This window comes from Leptodactylus fuscus, chromosome 9, assembly GCF_031893055.1.
Source record: "Leptodactylus fuscus isolate aLepFus1 chromosome 9, aLepFus1.hap2, whole genome shotgun sequence".
Lineage (NCBI taxonomy): Eukaryota > Metazoa > Chordata > Amphibia > Anura > Leptodactylidae > Leptodactylus > Leptodactylus fuscus.
In genome coordinates this window covers 21,775,788-21,793,264 of record NC_134273.1, presented here as the reverse complement: position 1 = coordinate 21,793,264, position 17,477 = coordinate 21,775,788, and the positions used below count along the sequence as shown (strand labels likewise).

The 17,477-nt window shown below is 46.4% G+C and overlaps 1 protein-coding gene across 1 annotated transcript in view; it reads left to right on the top strand.

The window, feature by feature from the left end:
• The first annotated feature begins 9,723 nt into the window (after positions 1-9,723).
• The window catches only part of COP1 (COP1 E3 ubiquitin ligase), a 133,656-nt gene continuing 125,902 nt past the window's right edge, over positions 9,724-17,477 (top strand). Inside the window, exon 1 of the mRNA XM_075287108.1 lies at positions 9,724-10,135. Within this exon, the coding sequence (XP_075143209.1) occupies positions 9,861-10,135 (275 nt within the window). The 5' untranslated portion in view covers positions 9,724-9,860. The remainder of the gene's footprint in view (positions 10,136-17,477) is intronic.

Genomic DNA, 17,477 nt, shown 5'->3' with positions numbered 1-17,477 from the left:
GGACTGAATGTTCATCTTCCAAGAAGACAATAACCCTAAGTGAACAGCCAACACAACACAGGAGTAACTTAGGGACATTTCAGTGAATGTCCTTAAGTGGTCCAGCCAGAACCTTGACTTGAAACCAATCAAACATCTCTGGAGAGACTTGAAAAACGGATGTCCATCAAGAGTCCTCACTCTGGCAGATCTTGAGAGGACCTGGCAGAAAATCCCCCAAATCCAGGTGTCTCAAACCTTGTAGCATCATAGCCAAGAAGATGAAAATGCTGCTTCTACTAGAGATTGACTAAAGGGTCTGGCTACTGATATCAATACAATATTTCAGTGGTTCCTCTTTAGTACAGTAGCAAAGATTTGTAACGTTCTGCTGCCACTTTAAGACTATGGGTTAGTGAGTTCAATATGTTGGGAGAAGACATAATAAAAGGTGAAAAAAGTTATGTCAAGCAGAAGTAGACAAGGCGAGGGGCGACATCAAGCTCCAATCAGAGGTGGACGATGTAAGAGTCATGGCCTTTGCCTGCTTCTGACTGACATTAAAGAGTCTAGTCAGCATATCAGACACTGACACTAGCAGCACCAATGGCTCAGGAACGGTGGGGGGTAGAGAAAAAATTCCAGCTGTGGTGCTATCAGTGAAGAGAAGAGTATTAAAGGGGTTGTCTCACAAAGTAAACTGAGCAGGACCTTCTGTCCTTCTCCACATTCACCCTGAGTATAACACATTGAATGTGGGTAAGACTGGCCACGATCGGTGCTCCCATTCACTTCAATAGGAGCTCCAACCATCACCAGTCCTGGCTGGCTCAGGTTGAATATGGAGCGGGACAAAGGTTCTGCTCAGTTTCCTTCATGGGACAACCCCTTTAAAGGATGAAAAGAGCTTGAGGAGGTGAAAGGTCCTCTTTAAATGTGCATTAAACAACCTAAGAATGTTTGCAACCGTTTCCTATGCCTCAGGTGCAAGTATATGGCCAGAATAATAGGAACCAGTCATCCTTATCCATAACAGACCCCACTGAAAACCATATCCACCGTTATTACGTTCAGGGGCACTTGAACCCCCGCATCTTTTTGTATCCTTTATTGAGTTAATGGACAAGCAGCAGAGATAGTATATACTGTATATATGAAGAAGCTTATCCACTTATACTCACAAAAAGCAATTGTCGGGGCTTCAGTGTCTGGAAAGTTCTCTGAATACCGGAGCCAGATAAGCCTTGTTATCTTTCAGCTAATTTCAATTATTACACATAATACGGTCCTCTCCATCTCAATGAGCTGACTTCAGGAAATTGTTCATGCACAGAAGGCTTCACTGTAGAATCGAGTTTCTCTTTTACAGAATGCAGCGGTTCATCTACACATAAGAACAACCCAAACAATGACAGATTATATCATGTTTCAATGCATGCACTCGCCATTGAATAGTAGCACTATATTGCAAGTCGGAGGGCAAAGGGAGGGTATAAATTGCAGGTGAATGGCAGACAATGTGACGTATAACACAGTCCACATGTATGTTACCATTGAAAGCTTAAAAATGAGCAAATCCAATAATAACCCTATAATTGATGAATTTCAGGGATTTATCTAATATGTAAGCACAGGATCACCAAATGGAATGGGGTTTGGCGACATACATACATGCACATGGGCATTATAGCATGGATTTCTTGGTCATGCGACCTGCATGATAATTACCCCAGGTATATTGCTCTCCAGTTCTCTATATAGTGCTGAAGGCAGTTTCGATCTTATTCATACTGCAGGGTTTAAAGAGTATCATTGGATACCCCTTTTTTTCTCCCTAAAACGTAGGAATAGCCTTAAGTAAGGCTATTCTTCTTCTACCTTTAGATGTCTTCTCCACGCTGCGGTAGAAATCCGGGTTTTCTTCGGTATGCAAATGAGTTCAAGGCTCAAGGCTGCGAGAGAAATCTCCAGAGACACCTCCATCTTCTGGAACGGCCAATCCATGCGTCTTCTTCTGTCCTGGGTTTCAATCTTCTAGGCCTCGGGCAGAGCCGACTGCGCTTGCCCACGGCCACAAGGAAATGGCTGCTTACACAGCTTACTGAGTAAGTGGTCATTTTCTTGTGTCCGCGGGCATTTACAGTCGGCTCTACCCAAGGCCAAAGGCAGAGCTGACTGCCTAGAAGATTGAAACCCAGGATGGAAGAAGTTACAAGGAGAAGGCATTCTAGAAGATGGAGGCAGCGCTGGAGATTTCTCTCACAGCATTGGGGACGCACCCAGTACTGTGAGAGAAGTCATTTGCATACCAAAGAAAACCTGGAACGGCAGCGCGGAGAAGACATCTAAAGGTAGGAGAGAAATAGCCTTTCTTAAGGCTATTCCTATGTGTTAGTCAGAAAAAAAGGGTATCCAATCATAGGATCCCTTTAACAATCGTGGACTATCAGTTGTGGATAGCTCACGTCCCCACCATTTTTTGATGGTCCATGTGTCTGATCTGATTAAAATCAGAACTTGTTATATCTCGAGTCATCTTCACGGATCCCTCCAATCTGTAAAACTGGATTGCCCTGGGATGTCCATCAGGCTTGAGAAACGTTCTGTTTCTGAGCCAAGTACATGGCCCGTTTGTGTGAATAAAGCCTATAACGGGGTTTTTCACAAACGCCATAATGCCAGGCACATAGTACTTATCTACTTAATACTATCCTCTTGCCCACTATCACCAACTACCGTGGTCTTATTACCAGCCACAGTGTCCCTGCTCAGAGGCGCACACACAGTGGAGGTCTCTGTGGAAGAAGAGTTATGGGCTCCTTGTATTGCATCAGTAATAGTCAGCCATGAAGATCAATAGCTTAGGCAATGACTTAATAGGAAGTGAAAAGCTTCTGGTAAGATGATAGGAGCCACTGACCTACTGGGTCCCAGTGCAGCTGCACAAATTGCACCAATGGTATGTCCGCCCACGTCCCCATTGCTTCTTTGCCAACCTCACCCCTCACAGTGCTCCTGACATTAACTGAGGACTAATTTCCAGCCAGGGTATGAATCCATGCCACAGGGACTCCCTTGCTTGCCATGTGGCCTACAATGCGAGACATAGTAATCATACTAGCTACAGCAGTACCTACTTTGCTTGTCTAACACACACAGACCAATGGCTGCTCTCCCCTCTATGGCTGCTCGCCCCTCTATTCCCTTATTCCGCTCTCCTCCACTATGAGGAAGTCAGCCACTCACCCAATAGATGACGTATGACTTCCTTTACAGCTCAGATTAGCAATGAGGAAACTCCTTACTAATGTAAGGATATAAGTTCATAAGGGTATATCATACTTGTCAACTCTCCTAGAACATCTGGAAGGCTCCCACAAAAAGGGGGTACCTCCTAGTGTCCCAGAATAGTGGGCAACTCTCCATGACCCAGAGGAATGTTCATACATCTGCAGAGCTCCTGGTCATAGTCCATGTGACACAGACACTTTATGTAAGAAAAGAGACGTGGCCAGCGCATTTTGTGCCCATGTAACGTAACCCCCAGAAAGTTCTTATGTAGGGGGCATATGTGCATTTAGCAGATTGGTTGAAAATCAGTTCCATTCATCCAAATGGGACTAATTCTGCAACTAAAATGGGTACCACCCCAATGTCTGAATAGGACCGTCCCCCTCAATCATTTTCCAACCCTCCCTTCCTCCACCAAACAGAAATCAGCATAGATATTTCCAAATTCTACCCTATACCTTTCTCTCATTGAGCCCATAATGGTTGATGACCTCTGTCGCATTGAGCACTTTCCTGTTGAAAGTCAAAAACGTGTGTAGGGGGAGGACGTGGTCCTGTCATTGTCTTCTGACTGTTGCATTGTGGGATCTCTTCTTTATATCCAGAGGTGTGTTGGTCTGTATATGGGCCCAGCCTGGCCTAGAAATGTCTTGCTGCGTCTCAAACATCACCTGCATCAAGTTCCTCTGAGTGATGGAGATTCGGGGTGGTGTACTTTAGGCCCGGTTCACATTAGCGTTTGGGTTTCTGTTTGGGAACACCCCGAACGGAAACCTATAGGCATTAAAAAGCGGTTACCTGGGAAACTGTGGACCCCATAGATTATAATGGGGTCCGTGTGGTTTCCGCTTGCTGTCTGCACGTAACATGCGGAGAGAGAGAACTCCTGCAAGAAGCATTTTTCTCTCCGCATGTTTTGTACGGACACTGAGAGGAAACCACACGGACCCCATTAAAGTCTATGGGGTCCGCATCTTTCCTGAAGGTAACCGCTTTTTAATGCGTATAGGTTTCCATTCAAGTGGACTCCCCAAATGTTGATGTAAATGGGGCCTGAGACTGTGTTAGAACCGGGAAGTGGTTAGGTGGTGGTTCCTGATATACTAGTGAAGGCAGATGGTGGATACGCTCTGCTATTTAGTGATGTCAGTACTTACTTCCAATGACTTTACATATGAGTCACTCACAGTAGGTGGGGGGTCTGTGGACCACCTACATTACTTTCCCAGCTGCAATCCTATGGTTACGTGTTTAACGTATGCATGGATTTCAGCAAGTAGATGAATGGGACATCCTCAAAAAGTTCTGCAACAAGTCTGTGTCATGTTAATACACTCTTAAATATTTTACCCTAACAGTACTTGTCCATTGAAGTCATGATAGCTTGTGGAAAGGATGGCGTGCGACGAGCTCACAGACTGCATGCCATGGATCGGAAAGTGCAGCTGCAGTTGATTCTTCAATCCTGTCTGATAAGAATCCGTACAGGAGGTGAAGCACAATCCTGGAGACTGGATATCTTTGGCTGCAGAAGAAGGACTAGGGAGAAAAGAGAGCAAAATAGAGGATATGATGTTAGATTAAATCACAAGCTGGGAAGAAGTGATGAAAATTAATCAAGACAGAAAAGGTGATAAAGGCATCTCTAATTCGACCAGATTAATATAGATAAGGGAGACGGGTCAGAAAAGAGCTCTGCCTGGTGCCAGGAAAGTCATCTGTGTGTGTGTGTGTGTAGTCCGGATAGCTGGGGCATGGCCGCATATTTAATCTTTAGCAGGTGCAATAAGTCACGGAGGCGACGCAATAAAGAAGATAAGGAATACGTGTCGGACGGAAAGGATTTGGAGGGCAACGCATTGTAGGGAGTAGCAATTTAATTAATATACAACAAAGAGCTTTGATATCATTGGTAGGAACTTACCGTAATACTGGACTACAGGAAAATAACATAGACTGAAATTTAAAGGGGTGCGATGAAATTTTTGTCAGTGGATCTAAAAAATAAGTGTTTCCTTTTTGTCCAGTAAAGGGATTGTTTTATATAGATAATCTTTGTCCATATGTGTCCTATTAGGCCTTATAAATAGAGATGAGCGAGTACTGTTCGGATCAGCCGATCCAAACAGCACGCTCCATAGAAATGAATGGATGCACCTGATACTTCCGCTTTGACGGCGGCCGGCCGCTTAACCCCCTGCGTGCCGGCTACGTCCATTCATTTCTATGCGAGCGTGCTGTTCGGATCGGCTGATCCGAACAGTACTCGCTCATCTCTACTTATAAATACTAAAATGGGGGTGCTGAACAGGAATTAGCCTGGACCGTACTGGCCTGCTCATTTATTACATGTCCGGAATCTGGGACTTGCAGGCACCCTGTTCTACACTTGCTACTGGTACATAGAGAAGAGCAGGATCAGACAAGACTGAACAAGACTTCTGGCCCCCTGCTGACGCTAGGTTCACACCTGCCTTCGGGTCTCCGTTCTGTGGTTTCCATCTTCTGCATGCAGAAGACGGAAACCTGTCAGACCGGGTCTGGCCATGAGCGTTTTATGCTCTCCGCCGTGAAACCGTTTTTTTTTAAACCGGACACAGAGTACTGCATGTCCGACTCTGTGTCCGATTTAAAAAAAAAAAAAGGTTTCGCAGCGGAGTGCATAAAACGCTCACCGGCGCTCATGGCCCGATATCTTTCAAACCCATTCAAATGAATGGGTTTGAAAGAGTCCTGCAGGTTTCCGTCTCCTGCCTCTGTTTTGTGCAGGAAACGGAAACCTGCAGAATGGAAACCGGGCGCAGATGTGAATGAGCCCTGAGTTGTGCAAATCTAAGAATGGGGTTTGCAGTAGATTTATCTAGTGCAGTGAATGCACCTGGGATCATATTCCTGTGCTGAGTATTATGTGACACTAGCCTCTGGCCGCGACTTCGTCTGCGTGTTGTTGGCTTCGATGATCCACCTATATTCAGCAAATTTGACTGCTCCAGCATTTCAGTAGCTCTTAAGCTGTCCTGCTGCTAAACTTATTACTTTGCGCTGTGCCCATGATTGTTCTGGCATCTCAGCATCTCGCTGGGACGCCATATAATGAGCATGTTGTTGGCGTAATCTGCCTGCTCCGGTGTTTCGGCAACTGTTAAGCTGGCCTGCACTGAACTCATTCCTCGCACTGTGCCAGTGATTGTTCCGGCATCTCAGCAGCTCGCTGGGATGCCATATAATGAACGTGTTGTTGGTGCCGATGATCCCCGTCAGCTCCACTTGAGGAGAACTCTGTGACTTCTGGCTACCTTCCTAGCTCTCATTGTTTTAGAATTTTGCAACAAATTAGATTTTCTTTTTTCCGGCATGTTTAAAAGTAGCAAACTGCCAATTTGGATGAAAGGTGTTTTCCCATCCAGTGTGTCAGCATGTTGCCTGGGGCTGATCAGATAATATTCAAATGCATGTACACAATCCACTGAGGGTTAGCTGAGTGTTTACATAGAGAGATAACAGACCTGGGACCTGAGATAAGCTGCTGCAAGAGCAGTGTGATATAGTATGTGAACATAAATTCATAACAGTCCTAAAGCCATGTCATTTACCGGGAGCCTATGTTTTAATTGAGGTTACAAATAATCTATGTGCCAAATCACATTCAAATCCGTTCAGTGTCTTTTGCATGATTAACTAACAAACACACAAACATCCAAACTTTCACATTTATAATATTAGTAGGATACATATTCTCAGTGGAGTGACGTAGCAACCACAAGGACCTGCACACATGCAGAACATTTCCCACACTTGTGACTAGTGCAACCCCATGAGTGGTATAATGGAGGAGTAGCCTTTCAGCGTACAAAGAGCTAGGAATCAGTGGTTACTTCTGTTTAACTGTATTGTAAATATATTTGCCAAAACTGGGTAATGGCATGTGACACTTTTGGGTCAGTGGGCGCAAATGTGCTAGCAATAGCCCCTCTTTAGATAATATAAAGTACTCAAGTCAAATATAAAGTGACGTCTACCCTGGAAGCCCAAGAGATGTCCCTGTCTGCCTCACTCCCCCCTTCCCAGAACTTCTGGTAGAGTTGACAAGTATGACTGTAAGACCCCCAACACTATTGTAACCAATGCACCAGAAGGTTTCATCATGATTGTGTGGAAATAAAGTTTTTGTGTTCACCTGCAACTGTATCGTGAGTGTCACCTTAAAAGGAGAGGCAGAAGACGCTTACGGGCGGACTCTTTGCAAACCTATTCAAATGAATGAGTTTGAAAACTGACTGCCGGTTTCCGTCTCCTGTCCAGTTTCTTGGGCAGAAGACGGAAACCTGAAAAGAAGACACTGGGTACAGGTGTGAACCCGCCCTCAGTTGTGTAAATTTTGGGTTGAATGGCGCAGTAATGCCTAGAACATGTTACTCTTCCTTTCACATGTATAACCGAAAACCTTTGCTTTAGCATATAGGTGACATTCATAGTAACATGCACTACCCATTAATTTAATTAAAAACTGTTTGCAGTTCTTGATTAAAAAACACTATGTAAACCCAGCCAAAGGATTTCAATTGAATGACAATTACTATACAGGTAACCTGCATAGTCACAGTGCTTCAGGAAAAAAGGTATGGTTTTTGGAGCCAAAACCAGAAAAAAACAGGAGCGTATGAGCAGAAAAGTATTAGGGTCTCCTTTGTATTTCCCATTCCTTCTGTGCCACTCCTGAGTTTGGTTTATAAAAAAAAAAAAAAAAAAAAAGGGGGACGGGGACGGGACATACTGTGTGAGGGTCAGTAAAGGGAGAATTATATTGTGTGAGTCAATAAAGCGGGGGATTGGTAAGGCCCGAGAACCCCACAAACACTGCTATCATTATACTCTGGAGTCCTGATCGTTGGGCCAGGGGAGGGGAGAAACCATAAAAAAAAACCTGTTACTTACCTCTCCTTTGCTCTGGTAGGCTGCAGGCCTGTTTGGTGACTTCACAGACGTCACATAGCCCAGGCCAGCATCATTATGCTTTACGATGCCAGTCTGAGTCAGGTGACGTCTAGTCCAATATTGAAGAGATCTGCGGGGAGTGCTCTGGAGCCAGGGAGAGGTAACTAACAGTGTTTATTATGTTTGTATCCTCCCCTGGTTCTCCAATCATTATACTCTGGAGCCTGAAAAGACCCCAGAGTATAATCATTGTTCGTGAATTGTCCACAATGGGGAATAATACTGTGTGCAGGGGCCACTATGGGGCATATAGTGTGTGCAGGGGCCACTATGGAGCATAATACTGTATGCAGGGGCCACTATGGGGCATAATATTGTGCGCAGGGGTCACTATGGGGCATAACAGTGTGTGCAGGGGCCACTATGGGGCACAACAGTGTGTGCAGGGGCCACTATGGAGCATAATGCTGTGTGCAGGGGCCACTATGGGGCATAATAGTGTGTGCAGGGGCCACTGTGGGGCATAATAGTGTGTGCAGAGGCCACTATGGGGTATAATATTGTGCGCAGGGGTCACTATGGGGCATAACAGTGTGCGCAGGGGCCACTATGGGGCACAACAGTGTGTGCAGGGGCCACTATGGAGCATAATGCTGTGTGCAGGGGCCACTATGGGGCATAATACTGTGTACAGGGGCCACTATGGGGCATAATACTGTTTGCAGGTGCACAACAGTGTGTGCAGGGGCCACTATGGGGCATAATAGTGTATGCAGGGGCCACTATGGAGCATACTGCTGTGTGCAGGGGCCACTATGGGGCACAACAGTGTGTGCAGGGGCCACTATGGGGCATAATACTGTGGGTGCAGGAATGTGGTTTGTGCTGGGAGGGAAGAAGGGGGTTGGGTAGGTCAGGGGCCTAGGAGGGGCTCCATGTGAAATGTTCGCCTTGGGGCCCGGCCATTCCTAGTTACGCCACTGGTTTTGTATATTTTGTGTAACGTATGTAAACTGTCAAATGTAAAGCACCATGGAATTAATCTAATAATGTAGAACACCAAGGGGGTCATAGCCTAAATGTTTTTAATACTGGACACTTCAGACATAACTTTGCTTGTGGCCCCAAGAACGCCGACTCTGTCTTAGCAGAAGTAAGAGCGGTGCTTGCTTTACATTTTCCATTCCTTTTTATGCCATTTCTTGAGTTAGCTAAACAAAAAAACAATGCAAACTGCAAAAAAACAAAACAAAACCAAAACAATGTGTACCCCAGCCGAAAGGGGTTAAATAGTAGGTCACACAGCGTATTATGTCCTGAGGTAGAGCAGACTACTTGTCTGCAGCGTTGTCTAACTATATCTGGGGAATCACAAGTGTCAGCAGTGTCTGACCCATATACAAATACACTCCAGATCAGACAGAAATGAACGCTTCGCGATTTGCACCCTTTTGTCCTCACTTTGTCGCCCTACACGCAGCCGTGTCGTCGCACAAAGTGGGCGTGGCTGTTGTCTGGCGCCCCGTCAGTGGCCGGACGCTTCCGGTGTCTGGCTGGAGCTGGCTCCCTTGTTGACACTTTATTGTTCCCACTCCTGGTGAACAGAAGAATGCGGCGGGCCTGAGCCGGGAGTCTGAGCTCAGAAGCAACACAAAATGTCTTCGGGCCGGCAGTCTCAGCAACTCCCCGGACCGGGAGGTGGGACAGGCCCATCCTCGTCCTCATCATCCTCCACCCCGTCTAGCTCTTCTTCCTCGGCGGGGCCCCTGAGACCGGTGGCTTCCAGTATGTCCAGGCTCGGAGTGACGGGCAACGGCTCTGCACTGACCGGAAGGGCCGGGAATTCAGTGCCCAGAAAGAGGCCTCTGCCCACCCCCCTGTGTAACGGACTCATCAACTCCTATGAGGATAAAAGCAACGACTTTGTGTGGTGAGAATGATAGGGACCCCCCTACCTTGTCTGACAAGATGGTATGGTCCTGCTGTAAACTCTAGTCCTAGCATACCAGTACTACAAGGACTACAAGTCCAAGCATGCCCTGCCAGCTGCAGTAAGGGCAGATCTACAAAATTACTGTGCACCCCTGACTAATCCTCATCTACACACACTGGGACCTAATCTGTATCAGGGTCTGCTGGGACTTGTAGTTATACAAGTGAGGAGTCACATGTTAGAGACCGTCATGAGATCAGCAACCTGTTACTCTCTACCTGGTGCAAAACTACAAATCCCAGCATGCACTCTCACTCATCTATGCTTGTACCTCCCATGGAAGTGAGTGGTACATGCTGGGAGCCCCTGATCTCAAGAACAGGGTACCAAGGCTCCCCCATATGAATGAAGCGCGGGCCCCCGTATCCACTGCTGCTCCATATAACTGCAGACTGCTCTTGGCTAGCAGCGGCAGTCACATAGAGGTGTATGAACGTGTTCAGGACCCCCGCTGTCATGATTGGGGGGTGCCAGTGATGAGACAGCCAGCAATCTGTTACCTATCCTGTGAATTGGGGATAAGCAGTGGTTGTGAGAGGAACTGAAGGCCTAGTGTGTATGGCAGCAGTCTGGGCACCGCTTATCTTTCTGTTGCTGGTAACCCAAAATGACAACAACTTTGAATTTTTCATAGAATGATGGCTAAGGCCTCTCATAGAGGGTCGCGGCGGCAACGCATCACGTTTTTTTTCCGCGGCGCTTTCTGCAAAAAGCCTGCAGAGTTTCTGCTTCAAAATATACCTATAGGGAAACTGCAGCGCATCAGTTATATGTATACGGGAACGCTGACTGTTTCCAAAAACACAACGTTCTTGGAAATTGCAGCGTTTCTGCAATGTGTGGATGGGATTTGCAGGGACTGTAAAGCACAGCAGTTTTTTGTGCTGTATTTCCGCCACGTGGGTCCCCAGCCTGACTCCCCTCCTCACACCCTGGTCATTCTGAAGCAGTAAAGGTCCTCTAATTCATTAAAGGGATTCTACCATTAAAACCTCTTTTTTTGTGGATAAGACGTTGGAATAGCCTTTAGAAAGGCTATTCGTCTCTTACCTTTAGATGTGATCCCCGCCACGCCGTTCCTTAGAAATACCGTTTTTTACCAATATGCAAATTATTTCTCTGGCAGCGATGGGGGCGGGCCCCAGCGATGAAAATGCGATTGGGGTGTCCCCACTGCTGCTCGAGAACACGATCCTGTGACTACTCTATCTTCGGCTGGATCCTTCCCTTCTCTGTTGTCTTCCTCCTGTGTCACCTCCGACGCCTGCGCAGTTAGCTCTGCCAGTGAGACACTAGTAGAGCCGACTGCGCATGCCAGCTGGCGGCCATTTTTGGGAGGCCGCTCTTGTAGTTCAATGCAGGAGCGGCCTCCCAAAAATGGCTGCCGGCCGGCATTCACACTAGACTCTGCTGGTGTCTCACTCCGTGTGCAGGCTCCCTATAGATTTCAGCTCTCAATAGAGAAAGAAAGGGGGGAAAAAAAAATGTAGGAGCCAAAATGTGTATTAGACCGGGGCCCCACGTGGTGTACACGCCGCAGCAAAGACCACAGCTTTTTACAGTTCCTGCAAAGCGGATGGGAATTTAGTGAATCGCAGAATGTCAGTTACACTTAATGAAACCCCGGCGGTTTTCATATAGGTATAAACCTCTACGGGAAAAACATGACGTGTTGCTGCCACGGTTGTTCTTGCAGCTTTTTTTTTTTTTCTTATTGCTGTGGCCCATTACGTGGGACTTCAGCGTCAATGACACAAATCCTTCCAGAAAATCAAAAGTTGGTACCGTTTAGTTACACTGTAACTGCAAAAATTCCCTATTGATTTTTGGTAGCTGTTGGTACGTCAGTGCATTGCAGTCTATTGACTGATGGGGATTATTTAATGCTCCGGTTTCCCTGCTTTGTATCATACACATTACATTGGATTGCTGGGGCTTTCTGCACGTGGGGAGGAATTTACTAACCCATCTGAATTTTTTGGTTAAGGTGGCGCCTGTTAATAAATCAGGTGCCTCCTGTGCCAGCGGAGGACGTCAGTGAAGGGGTTATGCCATGAGCTATGTTTATCAGAGGATGGATGGAGGGCAAATTGCTGATCTGTAGGGCTCTGACTACTGAGACTTCCACCAGTCCTGAGAATGGGGAACATGTTTGGCTGCCTTCTCAGGATTGATGGGGTAAGGGGTACCTGCAGTTAGTTTCCTATCTATGCTATTATTATTTATTATGCTTATTTGTATAGCGCCATCATATTCCACACAGCTTTACAGACATTGACATTCACTGTCCCATATAGGGCTCACAATCAACATTTCCTATCAATATGTCTTTAGAGTGTGGGAGGAAACCCATGCGAACATGGGGAGAACATACAAACTCCTTGCAGATGTTGTCCTTGGCAGGATTTGAACCCAGGACTCCAGCGATGCTATAGATAATTACTCATAACATAATGCCTTTAAGTCTAGGCTACAGAATTCCTCCAATGGGCCCTTTTTTTTTTTTTTTTTTATATATACATCAGGAACTTTGCCAGTTGCATATATAAAATGTCTATTAGGAAGGTTAGGAGTGTGTCCGTTTGATCTGATACTTGTTAGCTGGCATCTTAGGGCAATAGACCTGGATTAAATACCTTCCTAATGGAGTCCTGTGTTGTGGTCCAGCCCTGGCCTGAGCAGTGGCTCTGTATGTAACGCAGTCTAAGGGTAAGTTCACGCAGGGTTTTTTGGACCGGAACCTGAGATGGAGGCCGCCTCAGGTTCCGGACCAAAATACGGGTAGCGGCATCCAGTCACACACTCCGCTCCAGATTAGGCCCAAATGCATGGACCTAGTCGGGAGGAGGGAGAGTCTTCAGTCGGATGTCGTGAGGTGAATCTGCCTGAAAGAATGAGCATGTGGCTTCTTTTTTCCGGAAGCCAGAACAAACGCCTCCCGGAAAAAAGAACTGACCGGCTCCTGTTGATTTCAATGGGAGGCCGTCTTTTTGGCAGGATTTTGAGGTGGATACGGCCTCAAAAGCCTGACCAAAAAACCCTGTATGAACTTACCCTAAGCCTCCTGCGTATGGCGGTAGTGTAGCTAACAAAGTTGTGCACGGGGCCGTACTGATTTTTCGGAGTTTCTTTCATATTCCCTATGACTAGAGTTTTGCTTTGTTACATTGTGCCAAGTATTGTGAAGATCTTTAGAAACATTTAATCTAGCAGAGATTGGGCCTAAAATATGCTGCAGTTAGGAGCTGTTCACATGGAGGAATCTGATGCAGTCGCCTCTATTAACTCCAGCAATGTACAAGGCTTTGTACACTGAATAGCGTCTGACACAGTGGGGCTATTTGGTGGACCCCATGGGTTCCGGGGCTGAATCTACTACGGGATCCATGGAGAGACCGAGGACGATGCTTCTTTTTTCAGCATGCTGCAGATAGAAGTTTCCTACCTCCCATCGTGGTGGAATCGGCCGTTAGCGTCCCTTTATGGAGCTGTAAGCTCACAGTGCTCTTAGTTTGAAGCCACAGCAAGCTCAGTGTATTGTCTCATATATAGCTATGACTTTCTTAAGGGGTTATGTAAGGCTAACTTCACACAGGGGGCGGTGTCACTCTCAGGTCAAAACCCAACTGTCACGGCTTCCCTCCCCAGAGTCAGCTCAAATGAATGGGCCAACTCTGGAGGTTGGGGACGCCGTGGCTCGCCGAGCCGCGGAATCCACCTGAAGAGAGGGCAGCCCGCTTCTCTTTTCCGTGATTGCAGCCTGGCGGTCTCCATAGATCATCATTGTGAGAGGGCGGATTATGACGTGGATTACACGCCATAGTACAGCCCCTCTGTGCTCGTGTGAACAGTCCCTAATAGTCCCAATGACCAAAATTGAATATCTTTCCAATACAATTTTGGGCTCTGCTCGTGTTCAGTGACGGCAAGTGTTGTTGTTAGAGAGTAGAGAGCATCCTACAATGGTATGACGTGTTGTTGCTCCTCCATGAACTAAACCTAGCCATCAGGTACAATATATCCCATCCAGGTAGTTTGCAACAATGCGAGTTTCTGTTCACGTATATGTTGTTAGAGTTCCCATGGACTTACAGTGGGATCCTCTTGGGTCTCTATGTGGCGTTCATTGTTTTGACGGCAAGTATAGCAGTGGCAATGCACCCCTAAAATCTCAGGGCGCTGTGTATAATTGGCGCTCTCATACAGAGGATTGCCTAGGCTCTATAACACCGTATCAAGCTCTCTGCCTTGAGCAGTATAGTCTCTTGGGTTTTCAGTCTCGGGATGTAACAAGATGCTTCAGTACAGACAGCAAGCTGTAATTTGGGAAATAATAGACCAGTAGTGCTTAACTGGATAACCCAGCCCCACAGACAGGTAAGGGTCCCTGAATCATAGTGTTTTACCCTTGTGAATCGCTGCCTCCATTACTGAGGGATCACCATTTTTGACAGTACAGAGCTATGGACAAGCACTGTGGAGTGGCGTTCATCACAGCCGAGCTAGACTGTCAGGAACGCCCTTCTGACAGTAGGAAGATATCGGTGCTGAAACTAATGGCACTGATATCTCCAGCCCCAGGGCACGTAACCGGAAAGCCGACAGTGCGCTGAATTCAGCACACTGTGAGCTTTCTAGCAGTATATAAAACCGCAAGTGCAGGAGGGCATGAAAGGTCCTCTTTAAAAAGTACTCTGGAGCAACAAGAACAATGCCATTGCTCCAAAGAGCGAAGAGGCAACGTTCCCATTGCTTCAAAAACCTACTTTGCCTATTGACAAAAATGGTGATGTCTCAGCAATGGAGGCAGCGATTCACAAGGGTAAAACACTGATTCAGGGACTCTAACCTGTCTGTGGGGCTGGGTTATCGGGTGCACTAAATTCAGCGCACTGTTGGCTTTCTAGCAGTATATAAAACCGCATCTGCCTGAGGACATGAAAGGTCTTTTTAAAATTTTGACAGACAGTGATATCTTGAGAAGGCAGGCTCTGACTCTCAAGGGGGAAACTGCTGTTTAATTCCGAAGACCCTGAGTCTAGATTCACCCGTAAAACTCGGACCGTGTATTTCCCAGTCTGAACAGTATGCGCATAGAGGGTCTCCTAGCAGGATAGCTACCCCTGCCCCTCTGCTACATGCTGTTCTGTACAGATTAGTGTCACTATATTTACCAACCTTATTGAAGGAGCTGTGGGGCAACCAAGCAATACCTCAGGTTGATAGTACTAGGACCCATCTTTACCTCAGGTTGATAGTACTAGGACCCATCTTTACCTCAGGTTGATAGTACTAGGACCCATCTTTACCTCAGGTTGATAGTACTAGGACCCATCTTTACCTCAGGTTGATAGTATTAGGACCCATCTTTACCTCAGGTTGATAGTACTAGGACCCATCTTTACCTCAGGTTGATAGTACTAGGACCCATCCTTACCTCAGGTTGATAGTACTAGGACCCATCTTTTCCTCAGGTTGATAGTACTAGGACCCATCTTAACCTCAGGTTGCTAGTACTAGGACCCATCCTTACCTCAGGTTGATAGTACTAGGACCCATCTTTACCTCAGGTTGATAGTACTAGGACCCATCTTTACCTCAGGTTGATAGTACTAGGACCCATCTTTACCTCAGGTTGATAGTACTAGGACCCATCTTTACCTCAGGTTGATAGTACTAGGACCCATCTTTTCCTCAGGTTGATAGTACTAGGACCCATCCTTACCTCAGGTTGATAGTACTAGGACCCATCTTTACCTCAGGTTGATAGTACTAGGACCCATCTTTACCTCAGGTTGATAGTACTAGGACCCATCTTTACCTCAGGTTGATAGTACTAGGACCCATCTTTACCTCATGTTGATAGTACTAGGACCCATCTTTACCTCAGGTTGATAGTACTAGGACCCATCTTTACCTCAGGTTGATAGTACTAGGACCCATCTTTACCTCAGGTTGATAGTACTAGGACCCATCCTTACCTCAGGTTGATAGTACTAGGACCCATCTTTACCTCAGGTTGATAGTACTAGGACCCATCTTTACCTCAGGTTGATAGTACTAGGACCCATCTTTACCTCAGGTTGATAGTACTAGGACCCATCTTTACCTCAGGTTGATAGTACTAGGACCCATCCTTACCTCAGGTTGCTAGTACTAGGACCCATCTTTACCTCAGGTTGCTAGTACTAGGACCCATCTTTACCTCACTTTGATAGTACTAGGACCCATCTTTACCTCAGGTTGATAGTACTAGAACCCATCTTTACCTCAGGTTGATAGTACTAGGACCCATCTTTACCTCAGGTTGATAGTACTAGGACCCATCTTTACCTCAGGTTGATAGTACTAGGACCCATCTTTACCTCAGGTTGATAGTACTAGGACCCATCTTTACCTCAGGTTGATAGTACTAGGACCCATCTTTACCTCAGGTTGATAGTACTAGGACCCATCTTTACCTCAGGTTGATAGTACTAGGACCCATCCTTACCTCCGGTTGATAGTACTAGGACCCATCTTTACCTCAGGTTGATAGTACTAGGACCCATCCTTACCTCAGGTTGATAGTACTAGGACCCATCTTTACCTCCACTGGATCTGTTATTTTTAGTTTAGTCTGCCCATTAATGAGAACCTGACATCTTAGTAAATCTCCTTGTGAAACCTGCGAGACCAGAGCCTGTTTACAAGCAGTGTCCTGTTTACGTGTCTATCTCACAGCGACCCCGGTGTTCTGATCCAGACGCCACATTCCTGGCATTACTGGTATGCAAGGAGTTAAGTACGATTGTGTGTTCACGAGAAGCGCGGAGAGTACAGATGGAGTGTGTGCGCTCACTTTGTATTGTTCTAGCTCCAGATTCAGGCAATTATTACCCTTGTAAAAGTTTTCTATTGGGACCTGATGTTAGTAAGGCTCCATACAATTGTGCAATGTCTCTGATAGGGGGGCGCGTGAGTTGGCGGCTACATGGGCCACTAGTAACACCTTATTATCTGCTCGCTCCCTCTTGTAACCCCCAGTTTACTCATTTTAACCCTTTCAGCTGCTTTATAGAAGTGTTTAAATAGCAATTCACTATTACAGTGTTATTACCGGGATTAGGCCGAGACCTCCTCAGATGGGTCTACATTGCCGCTAGCCAACTACGGCCTCTACTAAAGGCTACTTGGCTGTGGACAGGCGGCAGCCCGAGATGTGAATCTGCCTGCAGCTCTGTGAGCGGGAGCTCGCGTCATATAGGAATCGCTATTGGGGCTCCTCTTCTCTAATCTT